The following is a 22,349-nucleotide window of genomic DNA, read 5'->3' on the forward strand; positions in this document are numbered from 1 at the left end:
AAAAAAAAATTATAGAATAAATTATCTTTTCATCTTTCCCTGACAACTGCAAAGGAAGTCTTGCCCTGCTGCCCCACAGCCATTTGAATGTCTCTCCAAACTAGATCCTTTCCTTACTCCATCAAAACACACTTTTCCCCTTGTAAAGAGTTCTTTCTTGATCTTGTTGCTACTTACTAAATGGTACAATGTTTTACTTTGCACAGCTGTGACCATTTCCTCCTTACCCAATGGTACCACAACTTCCCAGATCCGTGGAGTTTAAAAGTGAATGCAATCACTTTGAAACTACACTCTTGAAGTTCACTTATAAGGACTCATATCTAACCAAACACAAAAGCTCACCTCTACCTTCATTTTATTTAACATTTGACAGTGTTCTTCCTCTTCTTCTTAATTTCTTCTTGCCTCTGCTTCCAAGAGATTGTTTACATTTCCTCTTATTCCCATTTTAATGACTCCACTGTCCCTTTTACTCCTTACTGTTATGCTCTTAAATCTCATTTCCTCAGAGAAAATATCCCATAGCCTCAACTACTGCATAATTTACTTCAAAAGCACATTATAAAAACTGTAAAGCATTCTATAACACAGTAACTTCTATGTGAATAACACTCAAATCCACTTATGTATTGATAATTGTCCAAGTAAGGTCCACTTCCTTTTTTTTGAAACGGAGTCTTGCTCTGTTGCCCAGGCTGGAGTGCAGTGGCACGATCTCAGCTCACTGCAACCTCTGCCTCCTGGGTTCAGGCCATTATCCTGCCTCAGTCTCCCAAGTAGTTGGGATTACAGGCACACACACCACCATGCCCCACTAATTTTTGTATTTTTAGTAGAGATGGGGTTTCACCATGTTGGCCAGGCTGGTCTCAAACTCCTGACCTCAGGTGATCCACCTGCGTCAGCAGATTATCAAGTGCTGGGATTACAGATGTGAGGCACCACGCATGGCCAAGGTCCACTTCCTTATTTCCTACCGCCAACAATCATTTCCACTTGAATGACCAATTACAATCACAAATACTACTCCTACCATCAAAATCAGTCTTCCCAACTTACCAGTTTTCTATTAATGATACTTTCCTTTTCCCCATCTCAAAACTCTGAAATCTTTGATTACTCCTTCTCCTCTTTCCCGACATTTAATCTGCAACCCGCCCCTGCCTCCCCCCGCCACGTATTTCTATGTGATAACTTAAAACGTCTCTAATACCCTCCTTCCCAGGATACTTTTCTTGTACTTCAGTTACTGCCATCAGCTTCTGGTTGGTTTTCCTACCATTGGTGTAATTTCTCTTTAAGCACATTCTCTTTCTTAAAGAACCTCTACTGCCATCAAGTCTACCACATTTTCAAGGTTCTTGAAAATCAAGTATCATTCTACTTATCAGGCTTAATCACTACGATTGTCCAGCACAGAATTCTCAGTTTGGTAAGACCTATCCCTTTTCCCAATCACACTTCAAATCCATTGCATAAATTTCCATCTACCTGTTGCTTTTTGTTTAACTCCCCTAACAGTAATGTCCTTTCTTTACTTTCCTTCCTTCACTGGGTATTTAACAAGCATTTAATAAGCACTTAATATTTTGCCACACATCCTTACAGGACCTTAGGAGTAAAACGATAAATAAGACAAGGGTCCACCCCCATCTCTGAGGAGACCCACTTTGTCATATTGATAGCCATGCTTCAACATCTAGCTCCAGGTCCCCATTCTTCTATGAAGACTTCCTTTATCATGCCAATCTATAATAATCTCTTCCCTTTGGGTTCACGGCCAGTATCAAATAATTCTATAAATCACAGATCCTAGTCTCTTGTTTTTTTTGAGACTGAGTCTCACTCTGTTGTCCAGGATGGAGTACAATGGCGTGATCTCAGCTCACTGCAACCTTCGCCTCCTGGTTCAAACAATTCTTGTGCTTCAGCCTCCTGAGTAGCTGGGAATACAGGCGTGCATCACCACGCCTCGCTAAATTTTGTATTTTTAGTAGAGATGGGGATTCACCATGTTGGCCAGGCTGGTCTCGAACTCCTGACCTCAGGTGATCTGCCCATGCCTCCTTGGCTGGGATTACAGGCATGAGCCACTGTGCCCGGCCCTAGTCTCTTTTATGTAGCATACAGTTTAGACTATATACTAAACACACAGTTCACACAGTTATATGGCCTTATATGTTTAATAATTATGACAAATGTATAGATTTTATCTTCTGACTAGGCTATATACTTCTTTTAGGAATAGGCTTTACATCTTGTAATGTGTTCCACAACAGGCCTATCATTTAATATAGAGAAGCAACCAACCTCACTGACTGATGGAGAAAATATTAATTGGCTGACAAGATACAAATCTTTAAACTTCCACCTTAATGGACTGCTAAAAAAAAAAAAAGGTACCTAGTTCTCTGATTTAATCAATTCATCAAACTTACATAATTTATTTTCTCTACACATTTAACAAATACCCTGTGCCACAATCAGAAAGATAATGTAATATCATGCAGTTACTGGTTTTCAAAGATGCCAGTGACCATCTTCTCTGATTCAATACTTAATTTGCCTTATAAATTGTGAAACTAAAACTTGCAATATAGAGATATAAATTTGTTCCACTTAATTATGGAGAATCACAATAATGGGTAGTTAATGTTCTAAACACTGATGTTATAACATAACAGTTGATATTACAATTTATAAACTTTATACTTACCTTCAAAAACTGCTAACAACATGTCAGGATTAGTCTTTACATCTTGAACTGCTTGCCATGGCATTACAAATGATTCTGTGTTAACAATTCTTGAAGGATTATCATTAGATGGATCATAAAATTTTGAAGGGAGAATGTTGAATTCAATAAGATGTATGTAGGCCAACCATGCCAAACATCGATCACTTGTTTTAAGGTATTCAGCAACTATTCCATCATTAGCAGATTTCAATGCATTCTAGGAAAAATTTTAAATTTTTTGATAAAAAAATTATTTAGAGATGTCAATACCAGATAAACATAATTTTTACCATGCTAAAGTTTATGAAATAATAAAAAGGTCACATTTGTTGGTACATCTTAAGTGTCCTGATACTTAAAATCTAGTAAGACAAAGACAAAACAGTAAAAAGAAAAAAATTTTTTTAAACCACACTCATATAGATTATTTTCATCAGACTGATTTTTTCCCTTATGGCTTGAATCTTGAAGTTTATCTGTGGATACTTAACATAAAATACTTTCATTGAAACCTTATAAAAACTCTACTTATTATAAAACTCTACTTATTAGTATCTTACAAAAACTCGACTTATTAGTATCTTATAAAAAAAGATACTACACCCATCAGGCAAATGAGGAAATAAAGTCACAGACTTACCCAATGTCACAGGACTTAGCAGTAAGTGGAAGAACAAGGATTCAAATCCAAATCTTGTGCTTTCAACCATTAAATAATGCTATGGATAACAGTGTAGACCTTTTAAACTTTTTCTACAAAATGCAATTAAATCCTGTAACAAGTGCTTACCTGTAAAATTGCCAGTGCACTTTGGCATCTTCCAGTAAATATGTGCAGTTGAACTCTAAACAAAAGAGCCTCCAAAAGCTGAAAGGACAAAATACTGGATGTTTCCCGCTTGGCTGCTCCCATCAGAAACTCCAACATTCTCTCACATACATAATCCTTCTCTTCAAAGGTGCTTTCTAGGTGTAAAAACTGCCCAAAGGGCCTTTATATTATTAATCTTGCCTTACGAGAATAAACCAAAACTACAGACTTTTCACATTTCATTAAAAAACCATCTCATAGTAAATCTTCAACTTCTGCAAAAAGGATAATTGTAAAAATGTATAAATCCATCTTCTAGTACTACAACCTAGACTCCTCTTCTATCACATATCAAAAAGTGGAATCATATGAAAACTAAAACAATACAGATATACTCTTATAGTCATCACTGAAGCAATTTCATTTCTCTTTTCCCTGATTTAAAAGGTAAATCGCAGCAAGATCAGGATGAATATCCAAAGTTCACATTTATTATCACATACAATTTGTGTTGCTTAGGTGTGTGACTATATAAAAGTTTTGAGAATAGACTTATATTAGAAATGTGCTGGGCACAGTGGCTCACACCTATAATCCCAGCGCTTAGGGAGGCCAAGGTGGGTGGATCACATGAGTTTGAGACCAGCCTGGCCAATATGGTGAAACCCCACCTGTACTAAAAATACAAAACTTAGCCAGGCTCGGTGGTGCATGCCTGTAGTCCCAGTTACTTTGGAGGCTGAGGCAGGAGGACCACTTCAACCTGGGAGGCGGAGGTTGCAGTGAGCCAACATCGCACCCTTGCACTCCAGCCTGGGTGGCACAGCGAGACTCCGTTTCAAAAAAGATTTTTTAAAAAAGAAAGGAAATGCATGACAAAACACATTAAAGACCAAACAACTTCAAAGAAAAATATTACAACTTTTGAATATTCCACACCTTATAAAATCTTGTAGTGATCAACAACATTCACTTTGGTACAATGCTCTAGGTTTCAAAAAAGAAAAAAAATAAAATCAAGCATCCTTTACTATCCAAATCTGTTCAGTACCTACGTTCAAAGAGTAAGAAATAGAGTAGGAAGTTTATTAAGGAGTATCATGTTATCTAAATCTATCAGGTTCACAACTTCAGTTGGTAAGTAAATGACAGATCTGACAGCAACAGATTTATTTAAAAATTTATCTGAAACTAATGGCTCCCAAGTTCAGGTGATAAAAGTTCAGGTGAATATTTATTTTATTTCTCAAGTGGATCAATTATAATTTTAAGTCTGGGTAAAAAACATCCCATTCTTGGCTGGGCATGGTGGCTCACATCTTTAATCCCAGCACTTCGGGAGGCCCAGGCAGGAGGATTGCATGAGCCCAAGAGTTCAAGACCAGTCCGGGCAACAGAGCAAGAACCCATCTCTACAAAAAAATCTAAAAACTATCCAGGCATGGTAGCACGCATGTGTGGCCCCAGCTACTCAGGAGGCTGAGGTAGGAGAATCGCTTGGGTCCAGAAGGTAGAGGCTGCAGTAAGTCATGACTATACTACTGCACTCAGCCTGGGTGACATAGTAAGACCCTGTCTCAAAAATTGACAGCCAAAAAAACCATCTCATTCTCTTGGAGAAAGAAGAGGAGGCCACTTTTTCTCAATCAAATGTTTTTAGCTTGGCAACTTTAGATATTAGTGTGAATTACAGATTGGGATTATTTCTATAAGCATGGAAACAAATAATAAAAAGACAAAAATGTTTCCTGACAGTCATTATAATTTTATAGAGGCAATTTAAGATAAATTTAAAAGAAACAATTTTTTCAGGTGTTTTGCAAAAGCTACACTTAACTTTGCCCAAACTAAAACTGTGTAAATATAGGCAAGTGTGAAATTTTTAATAATTTTACATTTTTTCTTTACTAATAAAGTTAACAACAACAAAAAATCACTGCTTCACTAAATATTTTCTTCTGCTTAGTCTAAATTCTGATCCAGAAGTGGCTTTGTGGTTACTAGAAACTGAAAGTAAGGTTATTATATCCATATTCAGATAAGGCATATGCTCTATTAAGCTACATATCAATATTTAAGATGATCCAAAGGATTACACACACACGCGCGCGCACACACACACACGCACATGTACGTTATCTTTTCTACTCACAGTCCAAAAGCTCTGATAATCTGGAGCATATTCAACAGCTGTTTCACACATTTCCTGCACCTCGTCCTTGGTTCCTCTTTTTGAGAACAATCTGAGGTAATGGCACCAAATTTCTGGATTGTCTTTGTTATTTTCCAATGCTCGCGCCAGAACGTTTAAAGCAGAATCCAAGGATTCTGAGCACTCCCTGTATATATAAAAGAAAAGGCGGGAGTGCTTTTTAGAACCTGCTTGAAAATTTAAACAGGGCTAATACAATGAATCAATTTTAAAATTCCATTTTTATTAGAATTTACCAAGAAGCCAGGATCACTTATGAAAAGGGGTACTAGATTAAGATTTTAAATCACGCGCCTGAAAGTTTCTGATTTTCCACAGACTCAACAATGTTTTAAGTGAACGTTCAGTAAGCATTTACCACAGACAAAAGCACAGTGTTATAAAACCACTAAGATTATCAACTTCAAATGTGCTTTATGTCTATATTCAGCAACACCTTTTATGATTTACACTGTTCAAGAATGGGAAAAGTTAAACGACTCTCTCTCAAGGCCAGCTACTGCAAGTACAAAATATCAAAGCTTTCAGTATAATAGTTCTTTTCAACGGTCAAGGGCTTGCTATCTCTTGGAGAAGATAATTCTTTCTCATGATCCTATTCATAAAATAATGTACAGTTCTTTTGGCCTTCACTCAGTAAATGAGTCAGAAAAGAAAACACTGTATTTATCCCATTAACATGGAAATGACACACAGGAAAGTTAAATAAGCAACACATCCAGGCATGTGTGGGTTTATTAGCACTCTGCAGCACTGCTTTACTTAAAAGCTTTTAAGATAGTCAAATATTTCAAAGAAATGTGTAAAAAAAAACAAAAACAAAAACCCTTGAATTATTGTAACTATAAAGTTATAATTATGAAAAGACTATTCTTGGCTTATTTATACTACCAAGAAGTTAGAAGATGCCATTTGCAATACAAACTATTGGTTGTATAAGTTATTACTATTTACCTTATTTAAATACATATAATTTAATATGACACAGAGACAAAAAGAAAATTCACCATAATTTGGAGGTTCTCAGATAAGCTTTAAATATCCATTACAAATTAACAAAATTTAACCCGTTCCACCATTATTTTATCATAATTTTATTAAAAAACTATGACTACTATGATTTTTTAAAAAAACAATAATCAATCATTCCACCAATCAGAATTTACTGTTTTAACTAATCCTACTTTGAAATAAGAGCCTACTGGAGTAAAAAACTTTAGTATAATTTATTACCCATACACTGAGCCATGCACACAAACTCAAGATCTAATCTTAAACTTGTCTAATAGCTTTTAAACAATAAAATGCTTTTGGCTTTGTCAAAAAACAAAGACTCCATTGATACTAGGAAAGAAACCTGACTGATTACCATAGGTAAAAAAAACCTCAAACATAAAAATATAAATGTGCAACTGTTTACACAAAGATTTGAAGCTGACCTACCCCTCATTTTGATTCAAGTACTTGTACGCAAGCTTGAGCCAAAGTTGTACATGAGAAGGATTTTCAAGCACACTTGCTTCTAAATTAGCGATGTCATCAGTCTCATTTGTAAAGTATCTGACATCATCTGGAGTGACAACTGTATCCAGAGCTGGAACATTTATTTGGTTCTCTGGCTGGAAAGCTATTTAAAAAAAAAAGTATTATTAGCTTCATATTTTCTTTAGTCCACAGATGCAAGAAAAAGAAAACAATTGTTCTCATCTTTAAAATAACTTAAAAACCTAAAGATTCTAATGATATGTACTAGCTCATAGCTTTAAGGTAGAGCTATGACATTATTTATCGCCCAAACCAGGACCCTTCTGAGTGGAAAGAGGAGCTATTAAAAATTACACCAGAACAAAAGGAGTAATTAGGACTCTACTATTTTAAGGCTAAGTGACATTACCTTTTCAGTCGACTTATCAGTAACCATGATTCAACTGCTTTTTCATTATCATCAAATGAATTCACATTTGTTAAATTGCAAATTATAATTAAGTAATTAAAAGTCATACTTTATAAAGATTACTTTACTATATCTAAACTAGAAAAAAAGTGTTTATAATAGTATTCATCTCTTGGATACTTGCTAATTCACAAATAATGCAAACTTGAAATTAGAAAGTAAAATGTGCCAAACATACAGGTACTCATTCATACATTATTCTGTTCATTAGTTCATCTATCATTTGTTCATTCTCATTTTTTGAGCCTTCTGCATGTCAGAAAACATATTCAAAGATGAAGTAAAATAGAACACCTGCCCTTAAGGAGGACACAGGCTGGGCAGTGGTTCTCAAATGGAAGCTACCTTCCCAGACAACTAATGTATGTTTCGAAATATCTGAAGCAGTCATAATTATTTACTAAGCAGTACTGCTTGCATTTACTGGAGAGAAGCCATGAACACAAATATCCTACAATTTCAGAGGCAATCCTGCACAGTGAATTAACTGTATTGCCTAAAAACCCAATGGCATCGTTTTTACAAAAAACATTTTTTTAACTAGGCAGGCTGATACACCAAAGGAGTAGCAAAGTGTTAAATAAAGATGGAACACCACAATTTAATAATTCTGGATCTTAAATTACATAACTTCTTACCATACTTAATTGGTCCTGTAGACTGTTCCTCATCACTACTGAAGCTATTATCTGAAATAGGTTTTCTCCAAAACTTTGGCTTCCACTTTCTTTTATCTTTGTAGGTTGTAAATGGAGGAGCTAAAGTAGATAGGAGAAGATTGTTAATTGATATAACTAGTTTTTTTTAACATTTTGAAGGATATTCAATATTTGAAAAGAACTACATTTACTCCATCTTAAAAATGATATGTGTTTTTTTTTGTTTTTTTTGTTTTTGACACAGAAGTCTCGCTCTGTCACCCAGGCTGGAGTGCAGTGGCGCAATCTCTGCTCACTGCAACCTCCGCCTCTTGGGTTCAAGTGATTCTCTTGCCTCAGCCTCCCAAGTAGTTGAGGCTGCAGGCACACGCTACCACCACCCGGTTACTTCTTATATTTTTAGTAGAGACGGGGTTTCGCCATGATGGCCAGGCTGGTCTCAAACTCCTAACCTCAAGTGATCAGCCCGCCTAGGCCTCCCAAAGTGCTGGGATTACAGGCGTGGGCCACCGCACCCAGCCTGAAATGATATGTATTTTGTATTAAGAACATAATACCAACAAAATCTGTCATACAGAAACTAAAAAGTCCTTTTCAGAAAGAGATGCAGTACACACACACACTCTCTCTCTCTCTCTCTCTCTCTCTTATATATGTACTTACTATGTCCTTTACTTTCATTGATATTGCTAACAAGGAGAACAGCCATCTGATCCATTGACATTCGATCTTTGTTTACTCCAAAAAGTTTCTCAATGTATTTTTCTGAAATACATGCAATGCAATCTTCACGACAAATATCAATTAAGAGACTAGGATAATTAAAATGTAAGATGTGAACTAGTTTAAGAATTAAAGGCGAGTATATGGTACTAGTCAATAACACCTATGGCATTTGAAAGGGCAAAGCCTGTACTATCTTAACTACTATAGCAAATCCTACCACATCATATACCCAATTTAGGCTAAAAAAAAATAGTTCCTGAAATGAACTAAATAATTAACTTAAAGTCCCAATTTGGGAGCAATAAAATAGATTCAGTGACGTTACAATCACTCCGGGCTGTGATAACACCAAATTTAGTAATTATTATTTCCTTTACTTTCAAAAGATTTGTAGCTTAAGGTTTATTACTTGGCACCAAATTTGAGAAAAAGCTTAATAATATTTGCTCACAATGTGTGACAGTAATCTCTGCTTTCTACACAAAGTGTATGAAGTCTTATTTCATTATAGAATTGGAAACAACAGCCATCGTAATTTCCAGCCTTCCTCTATTTTTGAAAACAGTAAGTAAAATCAACAGGAAAGTTTCTATACAAATAGCTTAATATTTTCTTTTAAATAAATGGAACTAAATATTTAAATGAGCTCTGTCCAAAGAACTTTCTGCAATGTTGGAAATGTCTTAAATCTGTGCTGGCATGCACTTGCCACATGTGGCCACTGGGTACTTGAAATGTGGCTAGTATAACAGAGGAAGTAAATTTTTACCTTAATTATACTGGATACAGCAAATCTAGATAAAGCATTATGGGTAAACACACTGAATTATAGTAAGTATTTTACAATGTCAACAACTAAACATATAATTTTTAAGTTGCTTAAATTCAATTTTCATTTGAGAGAGAATAAGAAATCTTTAGAAACCTGCTGCAACAGTAATTTCTTCATTAGTACTTGTCTCTGCACAACCAATCAAAGACAGATTATATGACAGAATGTCCTGGAATAATTGTTTTCGGCTAAGCGTATAGTCTTGTATATGCTGCCTAAGATAAAAAAAACACAGAAAAGATAATCATGTACATATCAAAGTTAAGCAAATAAGACCATTTTTCAAATTACAGAAGGTTCACAAAAACTACTCACCATTGACAATCATCATCATTACATGTTCCTGTTAAATCAAAACGGCAGAAACACTGATCCGGTTTAATCATATTACTGTATGACACTGAGCTCAGAGGAAGTTTTTCCTTGGTTCGATAGTATGGACTAAATCTAAGGTGAAAAGAGTGAACAGGTATATTATGCCCAATAAATATTCCTCAGAAAACTAAGAAAACTTTAGTTTTTCTTTTTCAAGTTAAAATTTCCATACTTACTATTTATGAGGTTTTTATCAAATTAAATTAATGCCAAAATTAATTCGAGAAAACACCCAGAATATCAAGTGATAGAAACAAGCCGCTTACCAAGAACATAAAACAGTTGAAATAGAAAAAAACCTTGTATTCTAAAAGTAGTTTCTCACCACATGATAAAATACTATATAATACTGGTATTTCTTACACACATCACCAGCTAAGACAAGAAAATCTGGAAAAAGTCTATACTACCCAGAAGGTGCCTTACAATTTTCAGATAAAAACATGCAACCTTTAACATTCTCACAACTTTTAAAAGTCTAAAAACTTTGGGGGACCCACAAAGTTAATCATTTGAAAACATCTAAATAAATACTCTGAAGGCTGGCCAATGCACTTCTTACACTGAATAACAGTAAAATTAAAAATCAAAAATTAAAAAAACCTCTAAGACTCCAATTATTTTTCCTAAAATCCCTAACAAACAGAAATCCAAAATTCTCCACATTTCTACCAATAGCCAGAAACTGGAATTTGATACGAATTGATAAATCCAAGAGTGTGGTTTGAGCCCAACAGCAGGACACTTAATTTTTATGTTCCTTAAAAGGGTTAAGTCTGGTTATCGAGAGCAATGATTCAACTGCTTTTTCATTATCATCAAATTTTCAAGGTAAAATATTAAAAACCAAAGAGAAATCCCAAAATTCAAGCTTATTGAATCTTTCTTTTATACCTGTAGGACTTAAAAACTAGAAGAGGACTATGGTAGGGTCTAAAAGGACATGGCTTCACTTCCATTGTTTTACTTTGTGCTGTGACAAAATCCACATCTACAGAAATCTCCTGCAAAAGAAAACAAAATTCTGTAAGGCAAGTAAGGCTGGGGTGAATTCCAGATTTTAGAGAAAATATGAAATGTTCAATTACCTGACCATGCAAAACCTTCTCTGTAACGCCTGTGGTGGTTTTTAAAATCAGCTGTTTTAGGCTGTCAGCTTTTGAATATAATTTTTGCAATTCACCAATTTTTAACCCTAGAAAAAGTTCTGGTTTTTCCACCGTATTTTTATTAAGTTTGTTTATGCATTCTTTGTTAGTGGTATCAGTGTGCTTAAGGTTAGGTTTAGTAAAATAATTGGATTCTAAAAAGGATCTTCTTCGCTCTCTGCTTGAACCAGACAAAATTTCATCATCAACATCATTTTCTTCAGTGTCCAGGGTTAATTTATCTTGTGTCAGATCATGAAGTGAGGGTTGAGGTAAAGAAAATTCGGGTTCCTCTTCCACAACTGGAGAGATATTTTGTTGTTCCTTTGCTTTAAGGGCCCGGGCTTCTTTTAATTTTTGAATTTTCAGGGCATATTCATATTCCAGCTTTTGTAACCGTCTTTTCTCCATAGCAATTAGTTCTGCTGAATGCTTTCTTGGACTTGATACTGGAGAACCGTCCAGTCTCATCATTTTGTTTGGCTAAGGGAGAAAAATGATATAAATACTTTACATCACTGTGATTTTATAAACAACTTCTGGTAAGATAATTGTGCTATCCCCACCATACAATGCTAACATTCCAAAACTAAATCAATATGGAGAATAAAACAGAGTTTAACATAAGTAGCCAAAAGTTTTGCTAGTTAATCTATGACTTATGAAAAAAACAAAGTCAAGACAAAATAATAAAGTAGGCATCCAAAAATGTGGATGTCATTTAAAAACAAAGCTTTAATCTTAATCTCTTGGAATTTATAGCAAAGAGTTACTTTATATATACATCTTACCCTTAAAACTATCATAAAAACTTTCTGCTTTCTAAAAGTAAAATATTTCTATTAAAAACTCACCCCAAAGCGATCTTGTTCCAGTTTACGTTTTCCTATTTCTTTACTAGCCACTGCCTTTGCCCGAGCAAGCTCTTCTCCATATTTTAGAGTCAAAGCTTTCTTAATTGTAACACGCTGTTGAACTCTGTGAATCTGAAAATATAGAATAATCCTCAAAATGTAAATGAAAACCTTAAAACAGGAAATTTCTTCTTCTCAAACACCGCAGCTTTATTCAACTGAAAATAAAAATATTCCAATATTATTTATCAATGAGAAACTATAGGTTACACATATTTTGCTGGCTTTAGTATATGGTGGTTTGTCTTACAGAAAATTTGGCCTATAAAAATGTGTAGTAAATGGGAGACTACAGTATTTTAAAATAATTACTTGTTCCTGAAGCTTCTTCAAAAACATTCTGTTAACATTAAGAATTTTTTCAGTGGCTTGAAGCTGTTCTGTAAGTTTTGTAATCTTTGCTTCAGCATTTCTAACAGATTCTTTCTTCTTGGCTTCTTGCTGCACAAGATTCTTTAAAACAGATTCATCTTTCATCAAGAGAATCCTAAATGAGAAATAACAAAATTCTTGTTAATGTTTCCCTACAAGAGCAGACTAATACTGTCAGAATAAAAAATTTTCAAAGTAGTAACACAATTTTTAAAAATGCATCTACAGTGGGACACAGATAAAAATTTAAAGGGATGAATATTTTTATATTCATCACACAGGTATTTAAAGTAACACTGCTACACCGATAATAGTAACTATGAGGCTGATCTCTTTAAAAAAAACAAAAACACCATTTAAGCTTGAGGTAATGTCAATTACTGTTGAAAACTTATAGTAAATACTCAGTGTTGGGCCAGGTGCGGTGGGCACACATTTCCCTGGTTCAAGTGATTCTCCCACCTCAGCCTCCCAAGTAGCTGGGATTACAGGCATGCACCACCATGTCCGGCTAATTTTTTTTGTATTTTTAGTAGAGACAGGGTTTCACCATGTTGGCCAGGCTGGTCTCAAACTCCTGACCTCAAGTGATCTACCCGCCTCGGCCTACCAAAGTGCTATGATTGTAGGCATGAACCACCGTGCCTGGCTGGTATTTTTACTTAAACATTAATTTCATTACTTTATGTAAATGTAGTATCATTCAACAAAATGACAGACTTCTACATTCTACAAAGTTTAAGTGAGAAAATGTATAATTCTACAGTATGCTTATTAATAACATATACCACAAAAATATATTTCTCTACTACAGGAACAATTAGATATGTGAAGATAACAAGGCTCACCTATGTTTTTTCAGTTTGGATTCTGCATCTGTAACCTGCTTAGTAACCATTGCTATCCTGCCAATACCATCAATTTCCACATCAGAGTTTGCTGGAGATGATGAACTTGTCTTCAGCTGATCTGATTTAATCAAACGCTGTTTCTCACGGCTAAAATTATCAAAAAGGATATATGCATTATACCCAAGAATAAACTTAAACTAATTTTAAAACGTATTCTACTTCATGCGGTAACAATATTAATCACACCGACTAATAATAAAGATGATGACCAATATGCATGACCCAAGTTAACATTCAAAGTTGATAGTGGAGTCCTTCTCGTTGAGAGTTTTCATCTTTTTTCTAAGCTGGTTATGTCTCAGCACATCACTCTATTCAAGTCTATGTATGATCATCCAGCTCCCTCTTCTGTGTGAGTTATAAAACATTAACTCTGTATCTTGGATAAAACTATCATCAGTCATTTCCCAGTGCCAATGAACTCTGTAAGAGAAGTTTTGAAAACATCACATACTTTTAATGTAAATTACATAAAATTACACTTACTTGGCAATCTCTTCCTTTAACAATCTATATTCAATCTTCTTTTCTTCAGGCAAAGCCTCCGGTGTTCGCAAAGGATCATTTTCTTTTTCAGATTTTGGAGGTACTTTCGGTTTTGAAGCTTGCTAAAAAAAAAAAAAAATTTGAAGTCAACTAGATCATCAGCTTTCCAAAATTCCATACTAAGATTTATATTTTACATTGCAACCCAGCGTATACTGAATTTATTTAGAAATACCTGAATGTCTTCATCATTTTCTATTCTTTTTTCTAAAACAACGTTCATTGATAACTACTAAATTATATATGCCACCAAGTAGTCAAGATCTACAGTCTGAAAATCATTGTATTATTTAATAGCTAAACAACAATTGAAATAGGGAAAAAAGGATAGAAGTTGTACTTAGATAATAAATTTTAATAAAAACTGTTTTCTGGTAACACAACACAACTCTAAAACAATAGTCTCCTTACTACAAACAACAATTATCCAACCAATTTTACTATTTTGAAAAAGGAAACACTTAATAGGAAACACAAATAATGGAAACTTTTAATAGTAAAATCAATCTACATTGATACATGCTTCATTAGATAAAGTCCTCATAGCACAAATACTTAAAATATGTTCACAAATCAATGTTATTAAAAATTTGTAACTTTATGGTTTAATTTTCAGGAAAAAATAAACTTTACTGATTGTCAAAAGGTTATCTTTCTTTCCACCTTTAATTATTGCACTTACCTCAGCAGTTCGTCTTGCTTCTTTAATCATGGACTCTAATCCACCAAAAACACTATTTGTTGACTTGGAAGCCTCTCCATCAGATTCACTATCATCTGAATCATTTAGTGTTACAACCACTGATTTATGCTTTGGAAGCTGCAAAGACAATATATTTATTACTCGTGATAACAAAAGGACGTCATTTAACCTCTCTGAATTTCAATCCACAAAAGTAATGGGCTCCAAGTAGACAGTTTATGTCTCCTTCTAGGGTTGTATTACATAATCCACTGTGTCAACCAATACTGGTTACATGCCCAAGACATAAAATGTTGTATACTCTTTAAGTCTTTCTATACTATAATTACTCTCATTAAAATTTTATTTTCGTTTTCTATATAAAGAACCACAATGCAATTTAAATTAACTCTTTTAAAACCAAAGAAAAATTATTTTGTTAATTTTACATAATTATCAAAATTCTATACTTTGTGGTTACATATAGAGGGTAAATTGCCAAAACTGGCTTACCTAACAGAGGCAAGATTTCAACTTGTCTTTGTTCTATTTATTTTACTTTGAAGCCATTAGAAAACAAGATAGAAACAAACTATCATTTCAACTTCCTTAATAAACATCACTAATAATTTCTTCCATAATAGTATAGTCATTGGTTGGAAAACATACACAAAGTATACAAAGAGATGGGAGAAATAAAAAACATGCAATTTATTAAAATTTTGACTCCAAAAAGATAGAAAATCTGAATAAGCCAATTTCTATAGAAAAAAAGCTGAAGAAACGACAGAGGAAAGTATACCACTCTGATGAAAACAATAACTCCCCCAACACACTATCACCAAACTCTACCAGTTTTCAAGTGAAGGTGTTGCTCTCATTTTATCAATAAATTAAAAATAAATTTTAAAAATTTGTATTTATATGTGAATATATGTGTATATATAAATAAACTAAGGGGTAGAAAACAGGACAGCTAAACTTCATAGAAATTTCTCACAACTGTTTGAATAAAAGTAACATTAAATTTTTGTTTTTACCGAGATCACAGTTCGTGGAAGACGAGGTCCTCTGTGAAACTTTGGATTCTGTATCCTAGGCTGAGACACTGTGTTAATACTGACTATTGATAGATTGCTTCTTGGCACAGTATGTGAATTGTTCAGAACTGGAGGTGAAGGTGGGTCACTATTACTGGATGTTTCCTATATAAGGAAGAGAAAGATATGAAACATTCCAAATAAAAATAAATTTCTGCCACCTTTAAAAATCTGGAGCATGGGCCGGGCGCGGTGGCTCAAGCCTGTAATCCCAGCACTTTGGGAGGCCGAGATGGGCGGATCACGAGGTCAGGAGATCGAGACCATCCTGGCTAACACGGTGAAACCCCGTCTCTACTAAGAAATACAAAAAACAGCCGGGCGAGGTGGCAGCGCCTGTAGTCCCAGCTACTCGGGAGGCTGAGGCCGGAGAATGGCGTGAACCCGGGAGGTGGAGCTTGCAGTGAGCTGAGATCCGGCCACTGCACTCCAGCCTGGGCTACAGAGCGAGACTCCGTCTCAAAAAAAAAAAAAAAAAAAAAAAAAATCTGGAGCATGTTAGAATTATCCCCACTTGGCAGAAAAGTCCAATGAATCCCAAGTAACCAGAAAAAAGTAGGACTACCGTAAAGCTAAGCTCAAGAGCACCACCTAGAGGTTCAGGTACCTAAATTACCTCTGGCTTAAAAGCTCTTTTATTTGCTAGAGATTTAAGTAGTTCTTCTCGAAGCAGCATTTCTTCCTCCTCTTCCTCATCTGCAAAAGGTGGTTTTGGAGGCTGTTCTGGATCTTCAGGTGGGAGAGGTGGTAATGGTGGTAGAGGAGGTAGAGGTTCAAGAGAAACACACAAGCCTTCCACATAAGGCTGGCTCAAAGGTGGCAGAGACTATTTTTTTAAAAAAGAAATAATTACAATGCAAATTTTATCAACTCAAATGCTTATCTCTGCAGCAATATTAAACTAGAAAAAAATAAACTTTATATTATTATTTTAGCTGTAAGTATAGTAAGCTAAGTATATGTTAACCTCAAAACAAACCCAGAAATCAATAGCCAACTACGAAAAAGTGTTATTTTTACAATTAAAAAAATATATATTTATTTGAAACATTTATTAACTTCAAGGAAAATTATAGAAACCTATCTGTTCTCATTCTTATATACATTTAGCATTCTAGAAAATACAGATATCAAACTATACAGGGTCCTTCCTTCTAGATGACTACCTGAAAACAAGAAGAGATACTGAAACCCAAGACATATTTCAGTAAAAAATAAAAATTAGAAACCAAGGGATTCTGTGAATAACAGTCCAGAGTACCTTAATCATTAATTAAGTATCAAGAATAATCACCACTACTCTCTTAAAATGGCTTCTTATAGAATATCTATAAAGGAAACTAATTTTACACAAATCCCTGAATTTGGGTATGTATTTGCATCAAAGATCTTCCAGTATTTCTCTCGGCATTTAGTTCATTTATTTATTTCCCAAAAGAAAACATTACAACGAAGAAAGTGCTGTTTTCTCTCTCACTATTGGCTCTAATATTCCCCTCACCATATATGTTCTAGAAACACACTAGGCATCTTTCCTGAAACGGAAAGGTTCCCTCTTACACCTACTGAGAGATACTCAATTTGATCTCTAGGCTCTCACAATCTAAAAATAATGTCAAAACTTTTAATGTCTGATTCCACTACTTCCTTTTTTTCCTTTTCCTTTTATTGTTTTTGTTTTTTGGTTTTGTTTTGTTTTTAGTGGGAGGACTGGAGACAGGGAGAAAGAAATTAACTTCATAGAAAATGCTTTTCTTTTGCTGGATTTTCAAGTTAAAAATAACCATCTTTATGAAAAGAGGAGAAAGGAGAGAATATCAATTTTTAGAAGCATCCTAATGCACGTAAATTCCAATTCCCTAAAAAAGAGACAGTCCAAAACAGTAGATAACTTCTGTTTTTGAATAAATTTTCTGAGTAGCTACTAGATAACAGTAAAGAGAAGAAGGAAACATGATAGGTACCTAAAAGTCAACATGAAATTAAAAATTAGCTATGAAAAAAATCTACCAAATGGATAGCTTGCTGCTTTAATCAACTGTTTATTCTACATATTTCATTGCTATTAATTCTCGTAAGCAATTCTGATTTTTTAAGCCGTCTTTAAACCTAACCATTCATTTGTTTTTAAAAACAAATTAGAAAAGACAAGATAAAATAATTTTCTTAGAAATCAATTTTGACTTACAGAAACCTGAGGTGGTGGAGGCAAAGAAAGAGATGGTGCTGGAGAAAAATACCCCAATGAACATTCAGAGAAAAATGGCGGTTGCACTGGTGAAGGAGCTGTAAACAAATTTTTTGTTAAGAGTTTAGTAACAGAAATATTTCACCAGGAATACATTAGGTTTATGTTATGTTTGAAGAAATACATCTAGGTGGAGTGCAAATTAGATTTTATCAACCTCTGATAAAATCTTTAACGCTCGTAAGTCCATCTCTAGCCATTTAAAATTGTCATATCATCATAAAGTCAGTCATTCACTTCAAACTAACGATTAGTCCCTCAAAATTCTCACTTTGTTCCACTTTTAACCTAATGATGAGAGCAGGGAATAGAGCAGGAAAGGCTAGAAGCACACTTAAAACACACACACACACACACACACACACACACACGCACACACAAACAGCAAAACCACAAGCATACTTTTTAAGAAATAATGAAACAAAAAATTCCCTTGAATCCTGCCAAAGTGCCCTAGCCAAAGGAAAACAATGATGTGGTGACTTCATTATTCCCTTCTTGTGGAGCAAAAGAAAGTTGAGGATACAGACTATATAAGCTGTGTTGAAAGAAAATAAAACCAGGAATGAGAAGAATGACTTAGTGTATTTAGTCAATAAGGTGCACATTTTTTCACATTTTAATTTTGAAATAATTACAGTTGATGCATCTCAGCATTTTTCTTCCTTGGTAGCAGATAAAAATAATTGTGTATTTTATCTTCAATGACTTGTTAGGCTCACTGAAATATAGCAGTTTCAAAGACTACTCTTACTACCCTACCCACTAACTATATAATCTTAGAGAAAATCTAACATTTCTTCTTTATCCCAGTTGTCTCACAAGTCAATACATTATTATCCACATGCCTTATATGGGGTTGACTCGAGTCCCAAATGAGATCATCTGAATCTACACTAATCTTTGGAACATTTTACATAGCGCTGCAGATGTGGCTGCTGTGTCACATTTGTGTTATTAGGTGGCAGAGAGAGGCTATGTCTATGCTCAGTGTTCTGCCCCATGAACATTTGAATGTTTAATAGTGTGACATTTGATGGTGCTCTCGTTTTACGGACTTGGCATGTTTTCCCTTCCTAGTATCTGGGAGAGAGGGTGGACCTAGTGAGTGCACTGATCTCCAAGGAAAGCCCTCCAGCTTGCACTGTCCTCATCCAGATTTAACCAGCCCTGACTCACTGCCAGGTGCCAGGAGAGGCTTCTGAGGACTTTCTAACCTGTGTGTTGGGCCCGCCACTAGGGGGTCTGAAAGGACAGTGGGAAGGTAGAGGATGCCCTCAGCAAGAGGAGCCTTCATTCATGAATGTTAGATACTACTGGCAGAAAAGATGAAGTCCATTACGTGCTGGTTCATGCTACCCACCATGTCAGGATCATCCAGGAGGACAAAGAACAGGGAAAGTGTTTGCTGGTGTTTGATTCAGTTAATAGTATTAACAGTAAGCACTTCTACTGTGCTCTTGATTCTGTGTCAAGCTTTCTTGTTATTTATTTTTGAGACACAGTCTCGCTCAGTGCCCAGGCTAGAGTACAGTTGAGCGACCTCAGCTCACTACAACCTCCACCTCCCAGGTTCAAGTGATTCTCCTGCCTCAGGCTCCTGAGTAGCTGGGACTCTAGGGGCAAGCCACCACTACTGGCTCTAATTTTTGTATTTTTAGTAGAGGCGAGGTTTCACCATGTTGATCAGGCTGGTTTCGAACTGTTGACCTCAGGTGATCCTCCCACCTCGGCCTCCCAAAGTTCTGGGATTACAGGTGTGAGCCATCGTGCCCACTCATTCTTGTTTTTCAACACAGGAAAGAAGTTGACATAACTTGTGATTGGCTTACAGTATGAGCACTGGCCAGAAATACGAGGTGGACCGGCCCCAGCCCAGATCAGGATGCAGAGGCCAGGACGTGGGCCTAGCCCTATGCCAGGAGGCTGGTTGGAACAGAGGTGCAGATACAGGCTCTACCTGCTCTGGGACCACCAGTGGTACTCAAAGTATTTGCAGCCTCAAAGCCTGGCTTTCCACAAGTCTACCTGCTCCCAAGGCCATGCAGCTGCAGTTCCTGCTCTGCTTTCATTACATGGATGGGCAGGCTGGCATTGGGAGGCCCACTGCCTCTGACCCTGGCCTCTCTACCTTGGTGGCACTGTGTGCTCCAGCTGGATGGGGAAGCTGCCGGGACCACCCCACCATTTTAGTATTCTGATTTTTAAGTTGTTCTGCCATTGTGGTATCCTGGTGAAAAAAAAAATAACCTTCCAGCAATTTTTCAACTGCCTGGAACCTCAGATCCTAAACTGGTTTTTTACTGTATTTGAATTATCTTGTTTTTTCCCCCTCAAGGGAAAAACTCTATATGGAAAACATTTTTTAAATACAAGATAAAGTGAATTAAAAGATATTTTTAATGCACATTTCCTCAAATATAGTATGTTTGTGTTGGCAAAATTTGAGAAAAAAATTGATCTTGAATGGAAAAATATATATATATATAAAAATCTGCAGTTAATGTGGCAAAAAAATTAGACAAAGCTGCATAGAGAGTATGTTCTCTACATGTTTCACAAAATCATTAAAAAGCATAGATCATAAAGTTATTTTATAGAAATAAAGTATTAATAATATTGTCAATACTTGGGAATTACAAAGAATCATCTCCAAGAATCTGAAAATAAGAAAATTAAAGATTGACCAAAGCAAGTTAAATTACGTTATCAAAACATAATATAATGTAAGACCATCATATACCAGCTTACAATAACAACCTGAAAAATAAGCATTTTGGTAAACACTAGCCAAATAATACATATTTTGTTTTGTCTCTAGTCTAGATACACCAAAGTAGGATTCTAGTTTTGGTTTGGTCTCACCATGTGACTACACTGATTATGTGTTCTTCCAAATTCTCCAGTTCCTGGAATGCCAACTGCATTCTGTTATCTGCCTCAGTCTTACGTGTTTTAAATTATTTGTGAAGGAATAGGTCTCTCACAGCCAATCACCCCTGAACATCAACAAAATCAAGTCTCTGGCCCTCAAAGATAAGTCAGATTCTAGACAATGCAACCTAAAGGAGAGTTATAGCCCTGACCAGTTCTAACTAGTCTTTCCTGAGATGCCACTAGTATAATTTTCTGTCTCAAAATTTCTACAAATTATCATACTAGAAAGAGACAGGAAGCCAAATAGCAAAAAAGGTCTTTTGTTCTTTGACTAAAGCAGAAAGAATCTTGGATATAAACATCAAGAGTTTGTTTTTCTAAAGAGTAGTGTTCTCATCTTTTCCATTCTTCACTTTTCATTTTATTTTTTGAGACAGAATCTTCTGTTACTCAGGTGGGAGTGCAGTGGTGCGATGTCAGCTCACCGAAAACTCCACCTTCCAGGTTCAAGCAATTCTCATGCCTTAGCCTCCCAAGAAGCTGAGATTACAGGCACATGCCACCACACCCAGCGAATTTTTGTATTTTTCGCAGAGACGGGGTTTTGTCACGTCAGCCAGGCTGGTCTCCAACTCCTGGCCTCAAGCAATCTGCCCACCTCAGCATCCCAAAGTATTGGGATTACAGGCGTGAGCCACTGCATCCGGCCCAATCTTCACTTTATGGAGCAATAGTTAAGAGTTTAAACAATGCCTTATTTATTTATTTTTTAATTTAAAGGCTATCTAGAAACACTCGGAAATAAAGGTTAATATTACTTATTTGAGGTTTGCTAAGTATTTATAACAACAAATGTCTATCATCATACAGTTCATCAGCAAATCTCACTTGCATGACACATTTCTTTCAAGGTTTTGAGTACCATAATGACTATTCTCTATTTAATACATGTAAATACACAAAGGTTTCAAGTTTTGGCTCATACCTGGAGAACTGGTTTCACTATCTGTATCCATAGCAACTTCTTCATAGTTATCATACTGATAAATGCCTCCTCCACTATCAGTAGGTTGCTTATCTAAGGATCGCCTCAGGTCAGGATCTGAAGACTAAGTATACAACACTTTTTTTTAGTTTCAAAGCATTTTCTGTCTTGGGTTACAAATCACAAAAGAACTGATAGTTATCTTCTAGGGAAGAGGATAAAAAATCATGGTGATTCAGTTAGATGTGCCTATCACA

General features: G+C 35.4%; 1 protein-coding gene and 1 non-coding gene across 3 annotated transcripts in view; one reads left to right on the forward strand and one right to left on the reverse strand.

The window, feature by feature from the left end:
* The window catches only part of ZFC3H1 (zinc finger C3H1-type containing), a 54,413-nt gene that overhangs the window by 10,933 nt on the left and 21,131 nt on the right, over nucleotides 1–22,349 (reverse strand). The window contains exons 6-24 of one of the 2 annotated variants that reach the window (XM_005571546.4): nucleotides 22,093–22,216; nucleotides 18,171–18,268; nucleotides 16,599–16,808; nucleotides 15,923–16,087; nucleotides 14,883–15,020; nucleotides 14,141–14,262; nucleotides 13,592–13,741; nucleotides 12,684–12,858; nucleotides 12,312–12,443; nucleotides 11,398–11,940; nucleotides 11,204–11,313; nucleotides 10,250–10,381; nucleotides 10,028–10,149; nucleotides 9,040–9,141; nucleotides 8,356–8,475; nucleotides 7,207–7,390; nucleotides 5,704–5,890; nucleotides 3,531–3,719; nucleotides 2,720–2,957 (exon numbers count right to left, since the gene is read on the reverse strand). In XM_005571546.4, the coding sequence (XP_005571603.3) occupies nucleotides 2,720–2,957; nucleotides 3,531–3,719; nucleotides 5,704–5,890; nucleotides 7,207–7,390; nucleotides 8,356–8,475; nucleotides 9,040–9,141; nucleotides 10,028–10,149; nucleotides 10,250–10,381; nucleotides 11,204–11,313; nucleotides 11,398–11,940; nucleotides 12,312–12,443; nucleotides 12,684–12,858; nucleotides 13,592–13,741; nucleotides 14,141–14,262; nucleotides 14,883–15,020; nucleotides 15,923–16,087; nucleotides 16,599–16,808; nucleotides 18,171–18,268; nucleotides 22,093–22,216 (3,241 nt within the window). The remainder of the gene's footprint in view (nucleotides 1–2,719; nucleotides 2,958–3,530; nucleotides 3,720–5,703; nucleotides 5,891–7,206; nucleotides 7,391–8,355; nucleotides 8,476–9,039; nucleotides 9,142–10,027; nucleotides 10,150–10,249; nucleotides 10,382–11,203; nucleotides 11,314–11,397; nucleotides 11,941–12,311; nucleotides 12,444–12,683; nucleotides 12,859–13,591; nucleotides 13,742–14,140; nucleotides 14,263–14,882; nucleotides 15,021–15,922; nucleotides 16,088–16,598; nucleotides 16,809–18,170; nucleotides 18,269–22,092; nucleotides 22,217–22,349) is intronic. The other variant, XM_074007420.1, reaches the window with a different exon arrangement.
* Nucleotides 19,141–19,264, forward strand: LOC123567793 (small nucleolar RNA SNORA17). Its single transcript, XR_006690896.1, has one exon. It is a non-coding gene; the product is annotated as a small nucleolar RNA SNORA17 (small nucleolar RNA).

The sequence above is a fragment of the Macaca fascicularis genome, chromosome 11 (assembly GCF_037993035.2).
Source record: "Macaca fascicularis isolate 582-1 chromosome 11, T2T-MFA8v1.1".
Taxonomy (NCBI): domain Eukaryota; kingdom Metazoa; phylum Chordata; class Mammalia; order Primates; family Cercopithecidae; genus Macaca; species Macaca fascicularis.